General features: G+C 38.8%; 1 protein-coding gene across 1 annotated transcript in view; it reads left to right on the top strand.

Moving 5' to 3' along the window:
• The first annotated feature begins 689 nt into the window (after window positions 1–689).
• aff2 (AF4/FMR2 family member 2) overlaps window positions 690–17,040 on the top strand; it is a 158,472-nt gene continuing 142,121 nt past the window's right edge. The window contains exon 1 of the mRNA XM_022752091.1: window positions 690–742. Coding sequence (XP_022607812.1) covers window positions 690–742 — 53 coding nt within the window. The remainder of the gene's footprint in view (window positions 743–17,040) is intronic.

The following is a 17,040-nucleotide window of genomic DNA, read 5'->3' as shown; positions in this document are numbered from 1 at the left end:
TGTGTGTGTGTGTGTGTGTGTGTGTGTGTGTGTGTGTGTGTGTGTGTGTGTCACTGACTGTGGTTTCCCTCAACATGAACCTTAATCTGATAACATGTCATGTCGAACACCCTTTAAAGACATTTCACATTTCACTCATTTTCCAGCTGTTGCCAAGTCACTGCTTCACATTAAGTGACACATTTTTGGGCAAAGGTGTGTGTGTGTGTATGTGTGTGGGGGGGGTGGAGAGGGGGGGTGACCACGAGGTTTATTTTGTCAGATCGTGCATTATAAATAGCTCTACTTGTTATGTAGGAAACATTTTTCAGTGAACATCTCAGTGCGACTTGTCTTGTACAGCCTCCTTCAGTGTGTGTGTGTGTGTGTGTGTGTGTGTGTGTGTGTGTGTGTGTGTGTGTGTGTGTGTGTGTGTGTGTGCGTGCTCTCTCCCTCCCTCCACCTCTGCCTGGCTGTCAGCTTGCCTCGACCACGTAGCAGCTTCCTGGCAGCGGCAGCAGCTTGTGTCTACTCTCCTTCTCTCTGGCACACGCACTCACTCTCTCTCTCTCTCTCTTTCTCTCTCTCTTTCTCTCTCTCTCTCTCTCTCACACACACACACTCACTCAGTATCAGTAGCCTATGTAGAACCACGTAGCACCAGCTTTGGATTTTAACCACCAACACCACCACCACCAGCCGGAGCGGCAATGGATCTCTTTGAATTCGACTTTTTCAGAGACTGGGAGCTTGAACAACCATGGTAAGTCCTGCGCACGTTGCTTTATTTTCTTCTGTGTTTTTTTCATTTAATGCATGTGTGTTGGTGTAATGTGAGGGCTTTTTTTAAAAAAAGAAAAAAGAGGGATGAGCGGACATGGCATCCCAAAATCAAGGCTCTACGTTGCGTTTTTGGAGATGAGGAGGCAGCCAAAGTGAGTCCCGGAGAAACCGTGCAGACCGTCTTTCTTTGTCACCGTAAAGCTGCCGTTGTTGTTGCTTGAGACGAACCGGGAGGCATGCACACGTAGCCTGCGCGCGCGCGCACACACACACACACACACACACACACACACACACACACACACACACACACACACACACACACACACACACACACACACACACACACAGAGTAAGCGGAACGCCGGCTTTCACTGTCTGATTGTCATATTAAGGAATGTTTGATTTGAACGTGAGACCGCACCGGGTTGTGTGACAGAGCGGTGACAGGGTGAGCAGCACTGATGTAGAAAAAACCCCTGAATGAATTAAATCCTCATGAAAGCGAAGGACAGAAGTTTAGTAGTTCGGTTCTTCAGTGTTTATTTAATATCGGTCCTGAGTTTATGTGAGTTCAGCCTCCACCTTGAGCAGCACAGGTGGAGGTGTTCTGTCTGTTTTGGACACACACACACACACACACACACACACACGGAGTCATGGAGCATAATGGAGTGAAGTTGGGTTGTGATCATTTTGGGGATGTTTGCATCTCTGTGGTGGAGCCATTATTAAATGCTAAAACTAGACCGGCTTCATTTTTGTCATGTTGACTGTAGGAAATGACTGAACAGTTTGTGCTTGTGGTCTACACACAGTCTTACATGTTGAAACAATTCATCGACTACTTGAGCAACAGAAAATTCATCAGAAAATATTATTATAATAATGAACTGTCATTATTTCTAAACTGAAACACTAAATGTTCTCCTGTTCCAGCTTCTCTGATGTGAGGAATTGCAGCTCCTCTCTGTTGTATATCTTAGCAAACTGAATATTTTTAGGGTATTGAACTGTTGTTTGGACTAAACAGGACATTTGAAGACATCACCTTGTGCGCTGCATGAGGACTCGGAGTGATTAGAGCCTGACTGCTAAATGCATCAGAACGATATATCATAGTACATTGCAGATATGTCGGCTGGTAAATGACAGCAAATTGAGGTACAGAAATCCCACTGATTGATTTTTAACAACTCTATAGAGAGAAGTGACAAGTTTATTCTTCAGCTGTAAAATGTCCCACCAGATCGTTTTTTTGTCTGTAAATGGAAAAAAAAGAAAAGAAGGGAACCTATATAAAAAAAAAATATATTTTTTTGATTTCTTTTTTTTTAAAACTCTCAAATACAGATATCATTATGGGCCTAAAAAATCCTGTACTGGTCAGACTATAATTGTGATGGCCATTTCATACACTAAACTACTGAATCAATCAATTAATGGAAAAACATAATTGACAGATTAATCTGTAATAGGGATCAAAAGACATTTGCTTTTTATACATTAGCTTATTGCAGACGTGCAGATATCAGTGCACATGTCGGCTGATAGATGAAAAAATAAACCCAGCATAGAAATGTCAAAGTAGGTTTGAGGTCGTTTAGAAACAGTCCAATAGAGAGCAGTGACAAGCTGATTTTTCAAAATTTATTTTATATATTTATATTAGAGAAAAATATGTTTCTCATTAAATATATAATTATCGGATTCCAGCTCCCAAATATCAGCCTCAAAGATTCAGTATGAATCAGGGTATCATCTGCAATGAAAAGAATAAATAATAAAATACAATAATTATAACTGCAGTTCTAATCCATACATTACAATCCTCAGTGAGGTCATTTTATATGCAGCAGAGAACATCAGAACAAAGACTCACATGGGGAGAGGTGCTGAATCCTTTTAACACGAGGGGGGCCAATAGATGCTGGAGGTTGAAAAGAGGACGGTGAGGCTGTCATCTGCAAGAAGTTAAATATAATTGTGGTTCTCTGCATGGTTTGGAATTTATTACAACACTGATTTCTACAGAATTTAGACAACACGAGTGTGTTGTTTGAGAGCAGGCCGTGCAGCTGTTCAAATGTTTATCTGGTCAGTCTCAGCCTGAGTATGTGTGAAAGTGATAGAAGGTGATGTGAAGTCCATGCATCCTCAGGAAACCTTTATGGACTCATAAAAAAGAAATATAGAAAAGCATTATCAGACACATGTAACTATGTGCTGGATAACTATTGTACTGGAAATATTTCCTTTTCACATAGTGCTTCAATAGCAGAGTGTACAGCTTCTCCAGCTCAACTTTGCGTTATAGTGGGAGCACAATAACTTGGCAACCGTGTTGCTGTTTTGAATCCTTATTCCAGCGGGGAGACTGTGAGCGGTAAAGTGACACACACTGCTGTCCCTCAGCAGCAGCCGCCATGGAAGGGCCCTGGAGCAAGGTACTTAACCCCCCGCTGCTGGAGTGGAGCTGCTCAGGGCTCAACAACAAGCTCAGGGTGTCTACACATGTAACCCTCCCCCTGCCACCACTCCATCACGCCGCCGCTGTCAGATGGTCCTTATGGGAAATTGGGCTCACACACAGAAATAGGCTTTATTACCGAGAAGAAAACACAGAAATGTGCAGACACAGCTGATTAAAAAAAGAACAATGAACAGAGCTGCTGATGGTTTGACAAGGTGAAAGGTGAAACCTTATTGGATAATGCTGGTCTTTGTTCAAAAGCCCTAAACAACCTATAGGATTGAACAATATGACAATATATACTTTACAAAAACAACAATTCATCAACATCAGAGATTCAGCCGCACTGTCCACACCCTGGCAGCGATGTCTTTAATAATTCTGGGTGTATTAGTCCATCAGGTCATGACCCCTCCAGTAAACCTGAGGGGTCACAAGGTGGTTAACGGGAATTAAAGAAGGAATCTTTGCTTTTTTTCTTGTAAAATACAGAATAGTTTCAGATCGACAGTCAAATGAAACAACCCAGGTTCATGGGGGAAAAATATTTTTTAGCAAAACTTCTCCAAACTCATGGACATATGCAATTTGTGACAAGGGCTTACAGGCAGATATTAAGGATGCAACTAATGATTACTAATTGATCTTCAGGTTATTTTCTCAATAATTGTTTTACCTATAAAATGTCACAAAACTGGCCTTTAGCCCAAGGTGATGTCTTCGAATGTCAGTTTGTTTCATCAACCGTCCAAAAGCCAAAGCTGTTCAGTTCATTATCATATATGACAAAGAGAAGCTGCAACCAGAGGGTTGGCATTTTTGTTCAAAAACCGGTTGCTGATAGATTTTATGTCGATCGAATAAACTATTTATCAACAAAATTCTTCAGCTCAGTCAGACAATACTTCATTTGAATTCATCCAGGTTGAGTAAGTGATTGTAGGCAACATTGCAAATCACTAAGTACAATTTTTATGTCAGTGTTGTTTTTTTTTTTCATCAATGTGATGAAGTAGTTTGATTTAATAGTTATCAGGTCGTCAGCAGAACATGTGTGACTTTGACATGGGAGACAGCTGTCAGTTTCCTGATTCCGATCTCTGGTTTCTTTCATGATCCCCCCCCCACCCCCCCGGATCTTTTACTAACCTTATCCAAGTAGTTATTGAGACCTGCCATAGTTGATGGTGATGGTTGATGGTGGTTGATTAGAAAATGGCAGACATTAAAAACAAAGTCGTCGTATTGTTTGTTGTTAACTTTGCAACCCGACCACCTGAGGCTGACTTGTAATTGGACAAAAGTTCAAACAAAGGATGTGAGTATGGCGCCCACCCACACCTTTCTGATGTCGGAGGCTCTGCATCCACACTTTTTGTTTTTTTTACTTTCTGAAACCAACAATCCAAAAATCACACGTGCAGAGGTTAGAAAGTCAGCAGGGTTTGTACTTTTTTTTTTTCTTTTTCTGAAGCTCTCTTCTTTTCATGCTCTTCACTCACCTACCTCTGTCACTTTCTGTATGTGCAAACAAGTGCCACACCATAAAAGCCTTTGAGGAGAGACTGTCTGAAAGTGTGCGCTGTTATCCCCGTCTGAACGATCCATTGTGTCGAGACTACAAAGAAATCTCATTTCAAAGTCAGATTTCTGGAGGAGAGATCATGGAAGAAGAAGAAGAAGAAGAAGAAGAAGAAGAAAAGAAGAAGAAGAAGAAGAAGAAGAAGAAGAAGAAGGATGTAGCCAGGGGAGGAGATGACAGCAGCACTGTCAAGTGTGACCGTTAGGAACAGGTACACTTTCCAACAGTCGGACGTCACCTGATACAACACTGTTCATTTCAAGCATATTGAACCTCTCAACCAGCCAGATACTAATAATATAATAAATGAAATGTTTGAGCAGTGGTTTAGGCCAAAGACAACATGGTGTAATGAATTTGGTTGGGAATGGAGCCAGTGCAGCACATGATGCTGTGTTGTTAACCAGCGTCTCCTACCAACAGCTCTGCGCAGCTCCTTTGATGTAGCTGGCAGCTCAGTGTTAATAAATGTTAAAATGGACTCAACTGTCCAAGATTATAAGAAGAATAACACTGCTAAAAGAGAGAAAACCCGACTGGAGAGAGAGAGTTATTTTCAAATGGACCTATTTTCCTAAAATTTTTTTTACAATGGATTACACAGGCATAAAAGGCGACACACACCTTCAATAGAAACCATGAAAATCACTGCGATTGGAGTTAAAAGTCTGTCACTCGCCATTGATGTGCGGCTCCTGTTTGACAGTGGATTTTCCCTTTAAGGCAAAAAAATGAGAGAGAAAACAATCTTGAAGCTCCCCACGCCTTTGTTAAGTCTGAACGAATCCAACACTGTAGGTCTCCTCCTCCTCCTCCTCCTGAAGAAATATCCTTTCATCTCTTCTCCTCTTTGTTGCTCTTTCTCCCTCCTCCTCCTCCTCCTCCTCCCATCTCGCTCCTTGTTTCGTTCTCTCGCTCGGAGATCTGAGGGCTTTGTATGATTGTAATAGGTCTTGCATTGAATGTTGCGTACTCCTCACTGTAATTGCCTATCATGTCGCCGGCTAATCATGGCGGTGGAATCTGGGGGAAGATTGCTTTGAATGTTAATTGACACTGATGGTGATTGGTTGAACCATTTAAGTAGTTAATTAGGGAATTGATTACACATATCGTCAGCATGGGATCTATGGGTTTCGAAACTTAAAAGTTAACATCCGCAGGAACTCGTTCTAATGTTATTGTTATTATTACTGGATCTCATCGGATTTTTGATTCGTTTTGAATGATTTTTCTTTTGACGCAGCTTTAAAATGCAAAATTTTGGATTTAAAAAGTTGGCGTCAAGATGCTGTTCAGACCATGAAGAACTCAGTCTGCGGTTGAGAAGAAGATGGGATCTGCAGGGAAAAGTGGTGACAGTCAATTTATAGTCAGTGCATTCAACGCTCAGTCTCCCAGTCCAACATTCAATCTGCCCGTCAATCCTCCCAAGCTCTCAATCGGCTCAGTCACACGTGCGAGCTCGCCGCGCACACAATCACTCATCACGCCGACAAAATTTCCATCCTCGCTCCACTTGATGATACTTCACACCAACATCATCAGTGACTCAGAGGCTGTGAAAGGAAGCTGTGTCTCATCCCCAAACTGCCAAGAATTCACAAACAAACGCTCTAAAACTAACAGCAGATAACGCTGAAGGAAGTCTTCTGTCTGGAGAAAATCCATTTGATCCCATACTGGTGGTGCAATTATCCCTCAGGGCTGTAAAATGGGAGCGCTGTCGGCAGGTGTGAAGAAGCTGGCAAAAATCAGTCAGATCATCTGGAGCACTTACTCTCAGATTTATTGTTGGGCTTGTTTGAAATTGAAAGTCCTGATTCCTCATAGACAAAAGACAAACACATATCAATTACGACAACAAGTGCAGCCTGTTGAGCTGTCATTACATTACTAATGTAACAGAACTCACTTTTTATTCCACAACTAACACTATAACACATGTAAATCACAACATTATTATTCTCTTTAAAGCTAAGGCAAGCTCTTACACACGACATCTATTGTATTGTCTTCCCAGTGCATGCATCACATGGCTATTTTGGTCCAATCATGATGGAGGGGTCACACCTGCGGTAAAAGTTTGGCTTGTTTAATAAGCTCAAGGATAGGTGGATAACAACCCTGAGACTTCAGAACCCCCCCCCCCCCCAGGGACATTCAAGTCCGCAGCGTGGGAACCTATTGAGAGGTTATGTGGCAGTGAGAGGGAACCAAACCAGGAAGTTCAGTGCAGGCTGTAAAAACCAAAAAAATGAGCTGAAAGTAGAGTTGCGCAATCTTAATCATAGTCCAACTGTCCTTTCGTCACCTTATGAAATGGTTGATTGATCGTTCTATTAATCATCGATCACTGATATCATCGTCCATCAGCACAACCCTAGCTCAAAGACACTAAAACAGCCCCAAGAGCTGAAAAACTCCCTGTGGGTTTGTCACTTAAATTGACAATTTTCACATCACAGTTATTTAATCCTGGTTTTTAATATAAAAAAAGTACTGATTAAAGCAGCTTTGGATCTAATGTATTCCAGAAATATTTATTCAAATCTGTGCCAGGCAGTAATTGTGAGGACTTGTCACTGATCCGCTGCAGACTGAGACTGAATTTTTCTTCTCGCTGCAAAGGGTGTAATATTATACAGATGTGCCTTTCCAGCTGTATATACATTTTAACAAGGAAGTCATGATGGGACGGCATCTCCAAATCAACTTAAAAGATCTTCTCAGTTTCTTTTAGGGCTTCGATCAAGTGTGATTAGAATGTGGCACACGATCATAAACAATCAGTCTGAGCACCACATCTGTGACGTATTTGTCTACCATTCTTCAAGAGGAGCTGGAGAGGAGGCGAGCTATTCTCTACTGTATTGCTCTACATACAGTTTTTGCATTCTTACAGGTATTTTCTCTGAGATATCTGTCATCATCACTTACTGCTGACAGGTTCTTTTTTCCCCACATCTTTTTAGTATCAGAAGCTTTTAGAGATCCTAGAAATGCTACAAGTGAAATAAGAGAAGCAGGGCTGTCAGTCATCAAAGTGGAGGCAGAGATAATAAAATGCCTCGATTGCAGAAATCCTTAGAAATCATAAAGAAGGAGATGGTGCCTTTGAGCTAATTGTTCAACAGATGATCCACGTAAATGATGACGTGACACCAGCGGTGCAAAGGCAGGGGTCGACTTTTGAACGACTAAATCACGGCTCCTATCTGTGGGTGAGAGTTGGAGTGTAGACATTTTAGGTTGCACATGCTCCATGTTAAGAGCTAAGACATCTGTTCAGTTGCTTAAGTGCCTTATAAGAAAATAAAATAGTAGCCATCTGGATGGGATATAAAATCCCCAGCAGAACATTTATCTTTATCAGTGAAATTTTTACCCAAAAAAAGATGTAGGGAGAGTGCGGTCCCTCTCTCCTCCTGATGTCTCTTCAAGATGAAGAGAAATGAGTGATTGTGCACAGACTTTCATTAAACTCTTCATCAGAGTCATGACAATGGCCATCTGGTCCAGGGGTTTTGGTCTTCTATTAGTTTTGTATTTCTCCTTCAACACAATAGTATTGGAAGCTTTCCAGCCAGGACAGTCTCTACCAACTCAGACATGTCATTCTGTTGTTGCAGAGGAAAATAAATGAGACAACAGGGGACTGAAAATATCATCAACTCACTAGAAACTTAACATTGACCCTTTTTCCAATGGTTTTGTCAGTTAATTCTCATGGTGTATGACCATAATCATAGACAAAGTGAACTTTGGGCTCAGATAACATTTATTCAGCAGATGAAGAATAATGTGTTAGTTATAATAGATAGACTCCCAAGTTATCTTGGATATGATTAGAGCTGTTCAGATATCATTTTTACCTTCCTGATACTGAGTCAGATATCTGAACTTGTGTATCGGCTGATACTGAGTCCCAGTCTGATACCATTGCTTTCAAAAAAAGTAACGGTAAACTACTAACCCAGTAAGGATATATGAGTACTGTAATTGTTGTAGGTTGTAGCCCCTCTGTAAAAAAAAAAATGAACAAACCCATTAAATATCATGAATTTATTGTCAAATTATCAGTCATAATGATAATAATGATAAAAAAAAATCTAGGAATAAAAATAAAATCTTGGAATAAATGTCACTTCTACACTCGTCCTAACACTAGTGCCAACCCTCGAAATTAAAGGCTTTTATACTGTCCACGTTGCCTTTTTACCAGTGGGACACTCCAGTGTAACATGTTGCTGACGTTTTGCTAACGGCTAACATTACACTATTTAATCAATTCTTCTTCGCTGCTCTAAAACAGTAGTTGTCAGTGGCTGAACAGCACAACTTCCTGTGTAGCCCAGAGCAGTGAAGAAGAATTGATATCTGGGAAGGTGTGAAGGTATAAAGTTTATTAATAAATTATGTGGATGGCACATAGACATAGATACTCGGTGATACCCAGTCCAGTACTTTAGGCAGTATGAGAGGCATTTCAGATATTAGTATTGGTATTTGAACAACTCTGATTAAGCAATGTAAAGCACAACTGTAGCTGAGAAAATGACATGAAATAAATTTCCACCATGGCAGGTTTCATGTACAAAGCCTAAGAGTATTACTAGTCATCAAAGAGCCTTTCAAAGTAAAAGGCAGGTATAAAACAAAACAACAAGAAAGCATATCCCCTGACCGGTTTAACTTTCAAGAGCTGAGTAATCTTTTGACACTATAGAAATAATCTAAAAATGAAATCACATTAACCAACAGCATAACCCTCATCAAAACCATGAAAAGGCATTAACTCGTATTTAATTTAAGACTCATCCATCCAACACAAACATTAACCTTTACAATATTATACCTCAGCCTTGAGTTCAAGCTGTGGCAAAGTCGCACAATAATTCCCAGCAGAGCAGAGCTGTGTTGAGCAGACAAACAAAAACAATATTTAGGATTTAGTATTTAAGATGTACAGAGTGTCTGAAACGTCCAGAAACCTGTAGTCTGCCATCTGTCTTATTTGAATACTGCGACTTCTTCAGGGGTGTTGAAGGTCTTGGAGGCTTCATCAGCCATAATTTGCACCTCAGCAGGACACAGTAACGCATATGTTCTGTTATAAACTGCTCCCAGAGCTTTGAATTCACCTTGTCAAATGTTAACACGGCCCTTGTAGGAGAAATCTAATAATGACTGACTAAAGACATGGACTGGGATCTGGTTTAACTGCAGGTGGGATTTACCTGCTTCAGTTTAGTCTGTCAGCGTAAGCAGTCTGGTAACCAGCTCTGAAAGAACTAGACTGGACCAGCCGCCCCCTTTGCTGCTTCAAGAATCCAGATAACATAAATACTGTGGCAGCTTTTCAAAGTGTCACAACTTCATTATTTGCAACATTCACGCAAGCTCTGGTTGAGGATATCACATGCTTTTCCTTCACAGGTTTTGCAACTCACATTGTTGTTGCACACTACCCTAACCCTTTCTCCTTGTAAGTTGGGTCATGTCATGGATAATAAGTCAAAAGGCCTCAGGGCTCAATGACAATGTGACGCTTCTATTTTATTTATTGACTTTGGAAAGGATTTGCATCGAATTCGTGAATAAATGAGATAACTACTAAAAAAGACAAGTCTCTAGTTGGACCATCACACTTTTTTCATTATATATTGTACATGAAAAATTATTTTTTGCATTTTTCTTTATTAGTTTTTAAAAGATTAAAATTAACTTTTCATTTTAACAAAATGTCAAATTGGTAATGAAACTATAATAAAAAACAACATGAATTCACACACAGCAAATTACAATGACAAACATCAGGTGATGAGACCAAAAAGCAGTAACAAGTCATTCATTAGTGCTGGTGAGGTTCTTTCACTGAGCTTTGTCTCCCTGAGCTGCAGTAGCTTTATTAAAAACACATATAAAAGATAAAGTGTTCCCCAATCAAAAGCTGGTTAAAACATTTTTCACTTAAGCTGCTGCAGATTCATTCACCAAATAAGCTGAAAGAGAGATTGTTGCACAATTCAAAGACATTACTTTCTATTAATGATGTGTTGGAATTGCAATTGCCTTGTCATTAGATGTGACTAAAAGCCTTGGAACTACTAATTAGACTATAAAGCAGAATCGTGTACATAACTGTACTAGATCTTCCCCATGGGAGCAGATCACCAACTGCTGTTCCAATATTGCCAGAGTCATTGTCTTCAGTGTTTCCCACCTTTTAATGCTCATATGTATCTGTGTAGTTATTGCTCCTGAGTCGTTTTTTTTTTTTATACCTTTTCAAAAATTACTTTTGGGGTAGTTTTCTTTATCAGACAATACACAGAGGAGAGATAAAGGGAGGGTTAGCTGCTGTGGAGTTTTTGAACCACATTCAAACTCACAACACTGGGACAGGAGCAAAACTGATATGAAAATGATCAGATACCGGTCAGTTTAAATCCTCTGAAAATTGCAGCATATGAAGTGCAGAGGGGATGCAAAATATAAAATCTCTATTTTTTTTTAAAATATTTTGTTGATTCAGTGATTAATTTATTTAATTAGTAAACAGTTTGATCAGATAATATTCATTCATTTGCCGTGAGAATTAAATTAGTAAGAGGTCAAATTAGTTAATGAAAAGCTTGTTTGAGATTACATTCCCTATTTTGTTTTTAAAACTAATTAAGAATTAGTTAATGAAGTGTTTTTTTAAATTATTTTTAAGGTAAGAAAGGCAGGCAGTGTTCAATTTTGAGATTTTGGCGTGTTTTAAAACATTCAAAATGCACCTTTACGTGTTTATTTTACTTCACTCTGTCTGCTTGTGTCTGTAGATTTCTCCTAAATTCAGGTGTCGCTGTAAAGCTCTCTCTCTTGCACAATGTTATCAGATCCAAACATGGTCATTTCCTTTGTATCAACAATCAGTTGTGAAAGTACAAAAAAGGTGGATTCAAACCTAGGCATGAAATCTCATTGGCTGTGTCAGTTTCTGACAATGTGATTCTTTCGCATCATGTGACGTGCTCTGACAGTTCCTGGTTTCGCATTCTGTGGGACCTTTATTATCTGAAACTGTCTTATAAGAAGTTCATCTAAAACCTTCTCAGAGTAGTTGACAGTTGTCCAAATAAAAATGTGTAGAACTGTATAAAACATGTCTTTAACGGCTGTTTTTGTCAAAATGAATAGAGATCTTCATTTTCCAACTAACTCATCTAACTTATATAACGTGTTTTTCCTAAAGTGGCATTTTGCATATTTAATTAGGCAATGCATCGTTTACATATTTAAATTTTCAGAGAACAAAAAAGTCATTTTCTTAATGCAAGCAATCAACAGGGGAAGTTTCATGGTGATATATAGTTAGATTTTTATTTGTCACCTGTAGTGTCTTGGTTTAATTAGTAATTAGTATGATTTGTTAATGAAGTAGAGTGTTTGCTATGTAAAATTAATTCGGACAGCAGAAATGAAATGATGTCATTTCATTGAGATTTGATTTCTACAACACTGACCTACTCTCCGGCTATAACTGGAAGTACACAATCACCTCAAGCTCAGTATATTTCAGTAAATAATGTACACTGCTACGCTACTGCTATAAGAATAATAAGCTTGGTAATCCAAATAAGAGTAATGATAATCACTATCATCAAGATACTACAGTAAATTTCAGGTTTTTACTGCTGCACCTTATTAAAAAACAGCATTCAATCATATATGCAATAAAAGTCGTGACTGGGCAAGGCATATCAGCAGGAGTCTGTGTGTGTGTGTGTGTGTGTGTGTGTGTGTGTGTGTGTGTGTGTGTGTGTGTGTGTGTGTGTGTGTGTGTGTGTTGGAAGGTTTAGAGAAAGAGAGAGCACAAGAGAGCAAGAGACTTGGCAGTCAACACCAGGTAGCTCCTGCCCTTGTACCCCCAAGATACCAAGACAATACACACACACACGTACGCGCACACACACCCCAGGTCCCGAGGTTGGCAGAGCCATCTGCCAAGAGGAGCATGGTGCTGAGGAATGATAACGCATGCACACAAAAACACTCACACACACAGTGTCTCTTTTTCTTTTTTTCCTTTTTGTTGAGACACACACACACACACACACACACACACACACACACACACACACACACACACACACACACACACACACACACAGTCTGCCTTGAACCCAGTGCGCGAGTAGTTCTCTCCCCTCTGCTGTAGTTGGCACTGGCCGTGTTGCTGATACCTACTTTGTGTATATCTGTATAAATGTGTGTGAGTACTTCAAGGTGGCAGAGAGCCGACTTCATTCTTTCTCTATACAGACATATTGGAAATCCGTCTATCTGTCTGTTACTGGGGTGTTTTAGCCTTCTGAACTTAAACGTTTTGGCAGCTTCATTCTGTCCAACATCAATATGGTAAAAACACCAAAACACTGTAATGTTTCCAGCAGAGTCCTGCAAAGGTCCACTTTTGTAAACCCATAATCGTCCTGCACCCGGAAAGCTCAATACTGGGACCTCAACCACCCGTAATTATCTTTAAATCAAGTGCAGACCCAACTAGACCCCCCCAAAAAAATACAGAATACAGATACAGAGGAAGGAAAATGTTTTCCATGTTTCCAATAGATTATGTTCTCTTGCATTTCCACCCACTCTGACCAGCTGTTGGCAAAGACACACACTCTGTCCACAGCTTGCACTGAGGACACTAAGGTCATGGTCTCTGTATTTTTTTCTTGGTAATTTGGGAGTTTTAGTAACCTGGTGGAAGGTTCCAGACTACATTTACTGTAAACTTTATACATGGTTGTTTTTTTAATTGGCTAATTCTAGTGTAGACTGTATTTAAATTTTATTACATTAAAGCAGACAAAATAAATAAGGGATTCACTATTTCCCCCACTAGACTTTTATTCCTGGCCTTGTAACAAATCCCTGAAACTAATTTTAAACTACTATGTATTGTCAAAATAAAATAATTAAAAAGAAAATCAACCCAAAAAATACCACCTCAGTATATCTTAAATCCTGACTATGGCCCTGGTGGCTACGATCATTCATTATTGAAATGATTAATTTATTTAAGAATGAACAGCAGCTGACCTCCTGTTCTTTCCTCTGCAATTGTGAATTTGCTAGACTGTTCCTTTTTATTTTCAATCTCTAAACCCAGACAATTGCTTCTCAGATTTGTAAGAGTTAAGAAAAAGATGAAGATGAAAAAGATTTTTTTTTTTATGTTTTTTTTCTTCTTTTAACGTGTTTATTTCATCTGAAAAATCTATACCTACAAATTCTAAACTAGCTAGCAACTAAATTAAGGCTATTACAGTTTTTGTATAGTGACATTCATTATATTTGAAGTTGATGGCTAAAAATCCATCTTATAGGTTGTACTTACAAGTGAAATATAAAAATATTTTTCAACATGCTTAGTTTGGAAAACAAATTTGAAGATGAAGACAGCCACATGAGGCTAATGATAGCTGTTTTTTCCCGCAGGATACTGCTCACAATATTTTGCTTTTTCTAGCTAGCTAGTTAGCAGAGAACAGTAGCAACAGTGTGTGCTGCTACTCAAATTTATTAATAGCTACTGAACCATTAGTTAAAATAACAATTAGCCCACATAAAGCTAATAATTGGGTTCAGCACTGTTAAAGACAATATTCTTTGTATTGTATGTTAGCTCTGTATGTAGGCAAATTGGCGCTTGGTAGCTTAGTTAGCGATGTGTTTATTTCCATCAGACAAATCAATACGTAACAGCCTATATACATAGTTATTGAGCTCATAAAACACAATACAGTTAAAGTTGTAACAATATAATACATAAATTTGGATTTTTTTTTTCTATGTTTATATTTTGTACCTGCTTGTAACATTACATGTAACAGTACATGTTACAAGCAGTTACTTTACCTGGTGCAGGCCTCTTTACTGAGAGTACAGTCTACAATACGTGGAGTCTTCGCACACCAGTTGGCTATTACATTATATATGGATTTTACAATACATGTACACAGGGAACAGTACACTTTAACATATTAATCAAAAACACCTATAAATTACTCCCAACAGGGCCTTATGATTCGGTTATGTGTGTTGTGTGTGTGTGTGTGACTATGGCACACTTACAAAAAGAGAGAGACAGAGAGCTAGTTAGCCTCACAGGACAGTAGATTAAACACTGAATTTAAAATTAAACAGAAATAATAAAACTGAATTTGAAAGCAGGGAGACTCAGAGGAAGTGAGAGCAAGACAGAGACGGAGAGGGCTAATGACGTAGCTTTTCTAGCAGAGGCCAATTTACTGTGAGGTTTCTAAAGGTCATCTCCTACATGGAGGCCTGTCTATGACAAATTACATTATTTACACCGGGTAGAAAGAGGCAGTGAGACTCAGAGACACACAGAGAGTACAAGAAGAGGAAGGGGGGAGAGAGTGTGTATGTTTGACTGTAATTGGTCTGCACTGTTAACATGAGAACCCTAAAGACATTTGCTAACACTTCGCCTAATGATGCTCTTATCAAAGCACAACACCTGCATTTTTGACATGGAACAGTTATGTCCTACGTGCCATTACGCTTTTCTTTCACAGCAACATTTGAATGTTTTGATTTTTGGGTGTTACCAGGACCTACATGTATATTCTGTGCCCCAGTGTACTGGCGAATGTGTACGTTGAATAGATCATTTCAAAAAGGAGATTTACATTGCATTTTTGCACAAACAACTGTTTTACTGTTCTCTCCCACTGATTTTTATAATACCTCAGCTTTTTAACAGGCTGTCAGTTTATTAAAGTTGTCTAATTTACTGCTGTAAACACTTGGTGTCATGCAGGTAAGTCATTATAGGGAAAACCCCTGTTGAGCTGAGGAAGTGATGTGTTTGATGTTTCCTATTCCTTTGGCTGAAACTGAAGAAGAAGTGGGTAATTAGCATGAGCAGCATGGCTGGACAGACAATAACAAAAATAATAGAGTGACACTTAGAAAAAGTTAAAAGAAATACTGAACCAAAATCCTTTTTGACTGACAAGTGATCTCTGGAAAGTACAGTGTAGACACTGTTTGACTGACAGGTGATCCATGGGAACTGCTATAGACACACACACACACACACACACACACACACACACACACACACCAAACCCTAAGCTTTTCAAGATGCAGTAACGCCTACAGTATGTTGCATTGTATATATGTGGTGCAAGATGATAAAGTAATGTTATTTTGCACTATATAATGATAATTCCCATTGTTTCGTTATTTTCACTGGATTAAACAAAGTATGACTACTAAGCAGTTGAATGGAGACATTTCAATGGTTTTTATTTCCCCTGAAGGAGCGGACCCAGTTCCCCAAAGACCAGCTTAGTGTATGCGTATGTCTGTGTCCCCTGGGCTATCCATAGAAGGGAAGAGCCAAAGGGATTTGTAGTTAAATGGTGTGGGACTTGGGAATGAACAGAAATATTAATATTTAGATTTGATTTTTTAAAGGAAATGTCTTAAATGAATAAAGCATAATATTAAATTTAGATCCCATAGCAATTGCACAAAACTGTACTTATATTAGCTATTATATCAACCTTGCCTTTGTTATTTTAAGTGGCTGCAACCAGTGTGGTCTATTGGCAGAAAGCGTTTCATTTCAATTTGCTTTATGCTTTTACACACTATTTTGTATGTGTTCTGATGATGCAGGTACAGTGCAGCACCACTATACTGTTCTTCAAAGAAAGCCATACATTGGCAATGAACTGTAAATTTTTTATATGTTTTTATATGTATATATATATTTCAATGAACGGGAAATATCTAAATTAATTTCTCTGAAATTATATCTAAAATAATGAATTGATGACTAAATTAGTGGATTATAGTTGTCTGTGTTTTTAAAACTTTGAGGATGTTACTGTTTTCTTGTAGAGACACAAATGGAAACTTTTTAGTACATAACACATTACAGTTTTCAGTTTTCAAGTCATTACTGCTAAAAAAGGCTAAAAAAGTTAAAAATGTAATTTGCATGAACAATTACATTTTACAGAGTGGGAGAAAATAGTAAAAAGAAAGACAGAGAGCTGATATACTGTAGCTTTGACTGTCCACAGGCAGCAGCTATGAATGATATTTTGCTGCTCTTGCTAGCATCTTAGCAGTTAGCATTGAACAGTAACCGTATGTGCCGCTTTCCCAGTGTATGTGTTTTAAC

The sequence above is a fragment of the Seriola dumerili genome, unplaced genomic scaffold, assembly GCF_002260705.1.
Source record: "Seriola dumerili isolate Sdu_G_001 unplaced genomic scaffold, Sdu_1.0 BDQW01000161.1, whole genome shotgun sequence".
Taxonomy (NCBI): Eukaryota; Metazoa; Chordata; class Actinopteri; order Carangiformes; family Carangidae; genus Seriola; species Seriola dumerili.
This window is presented reverse-complemented; position numbering and strand designations above follow the sequence as displayed.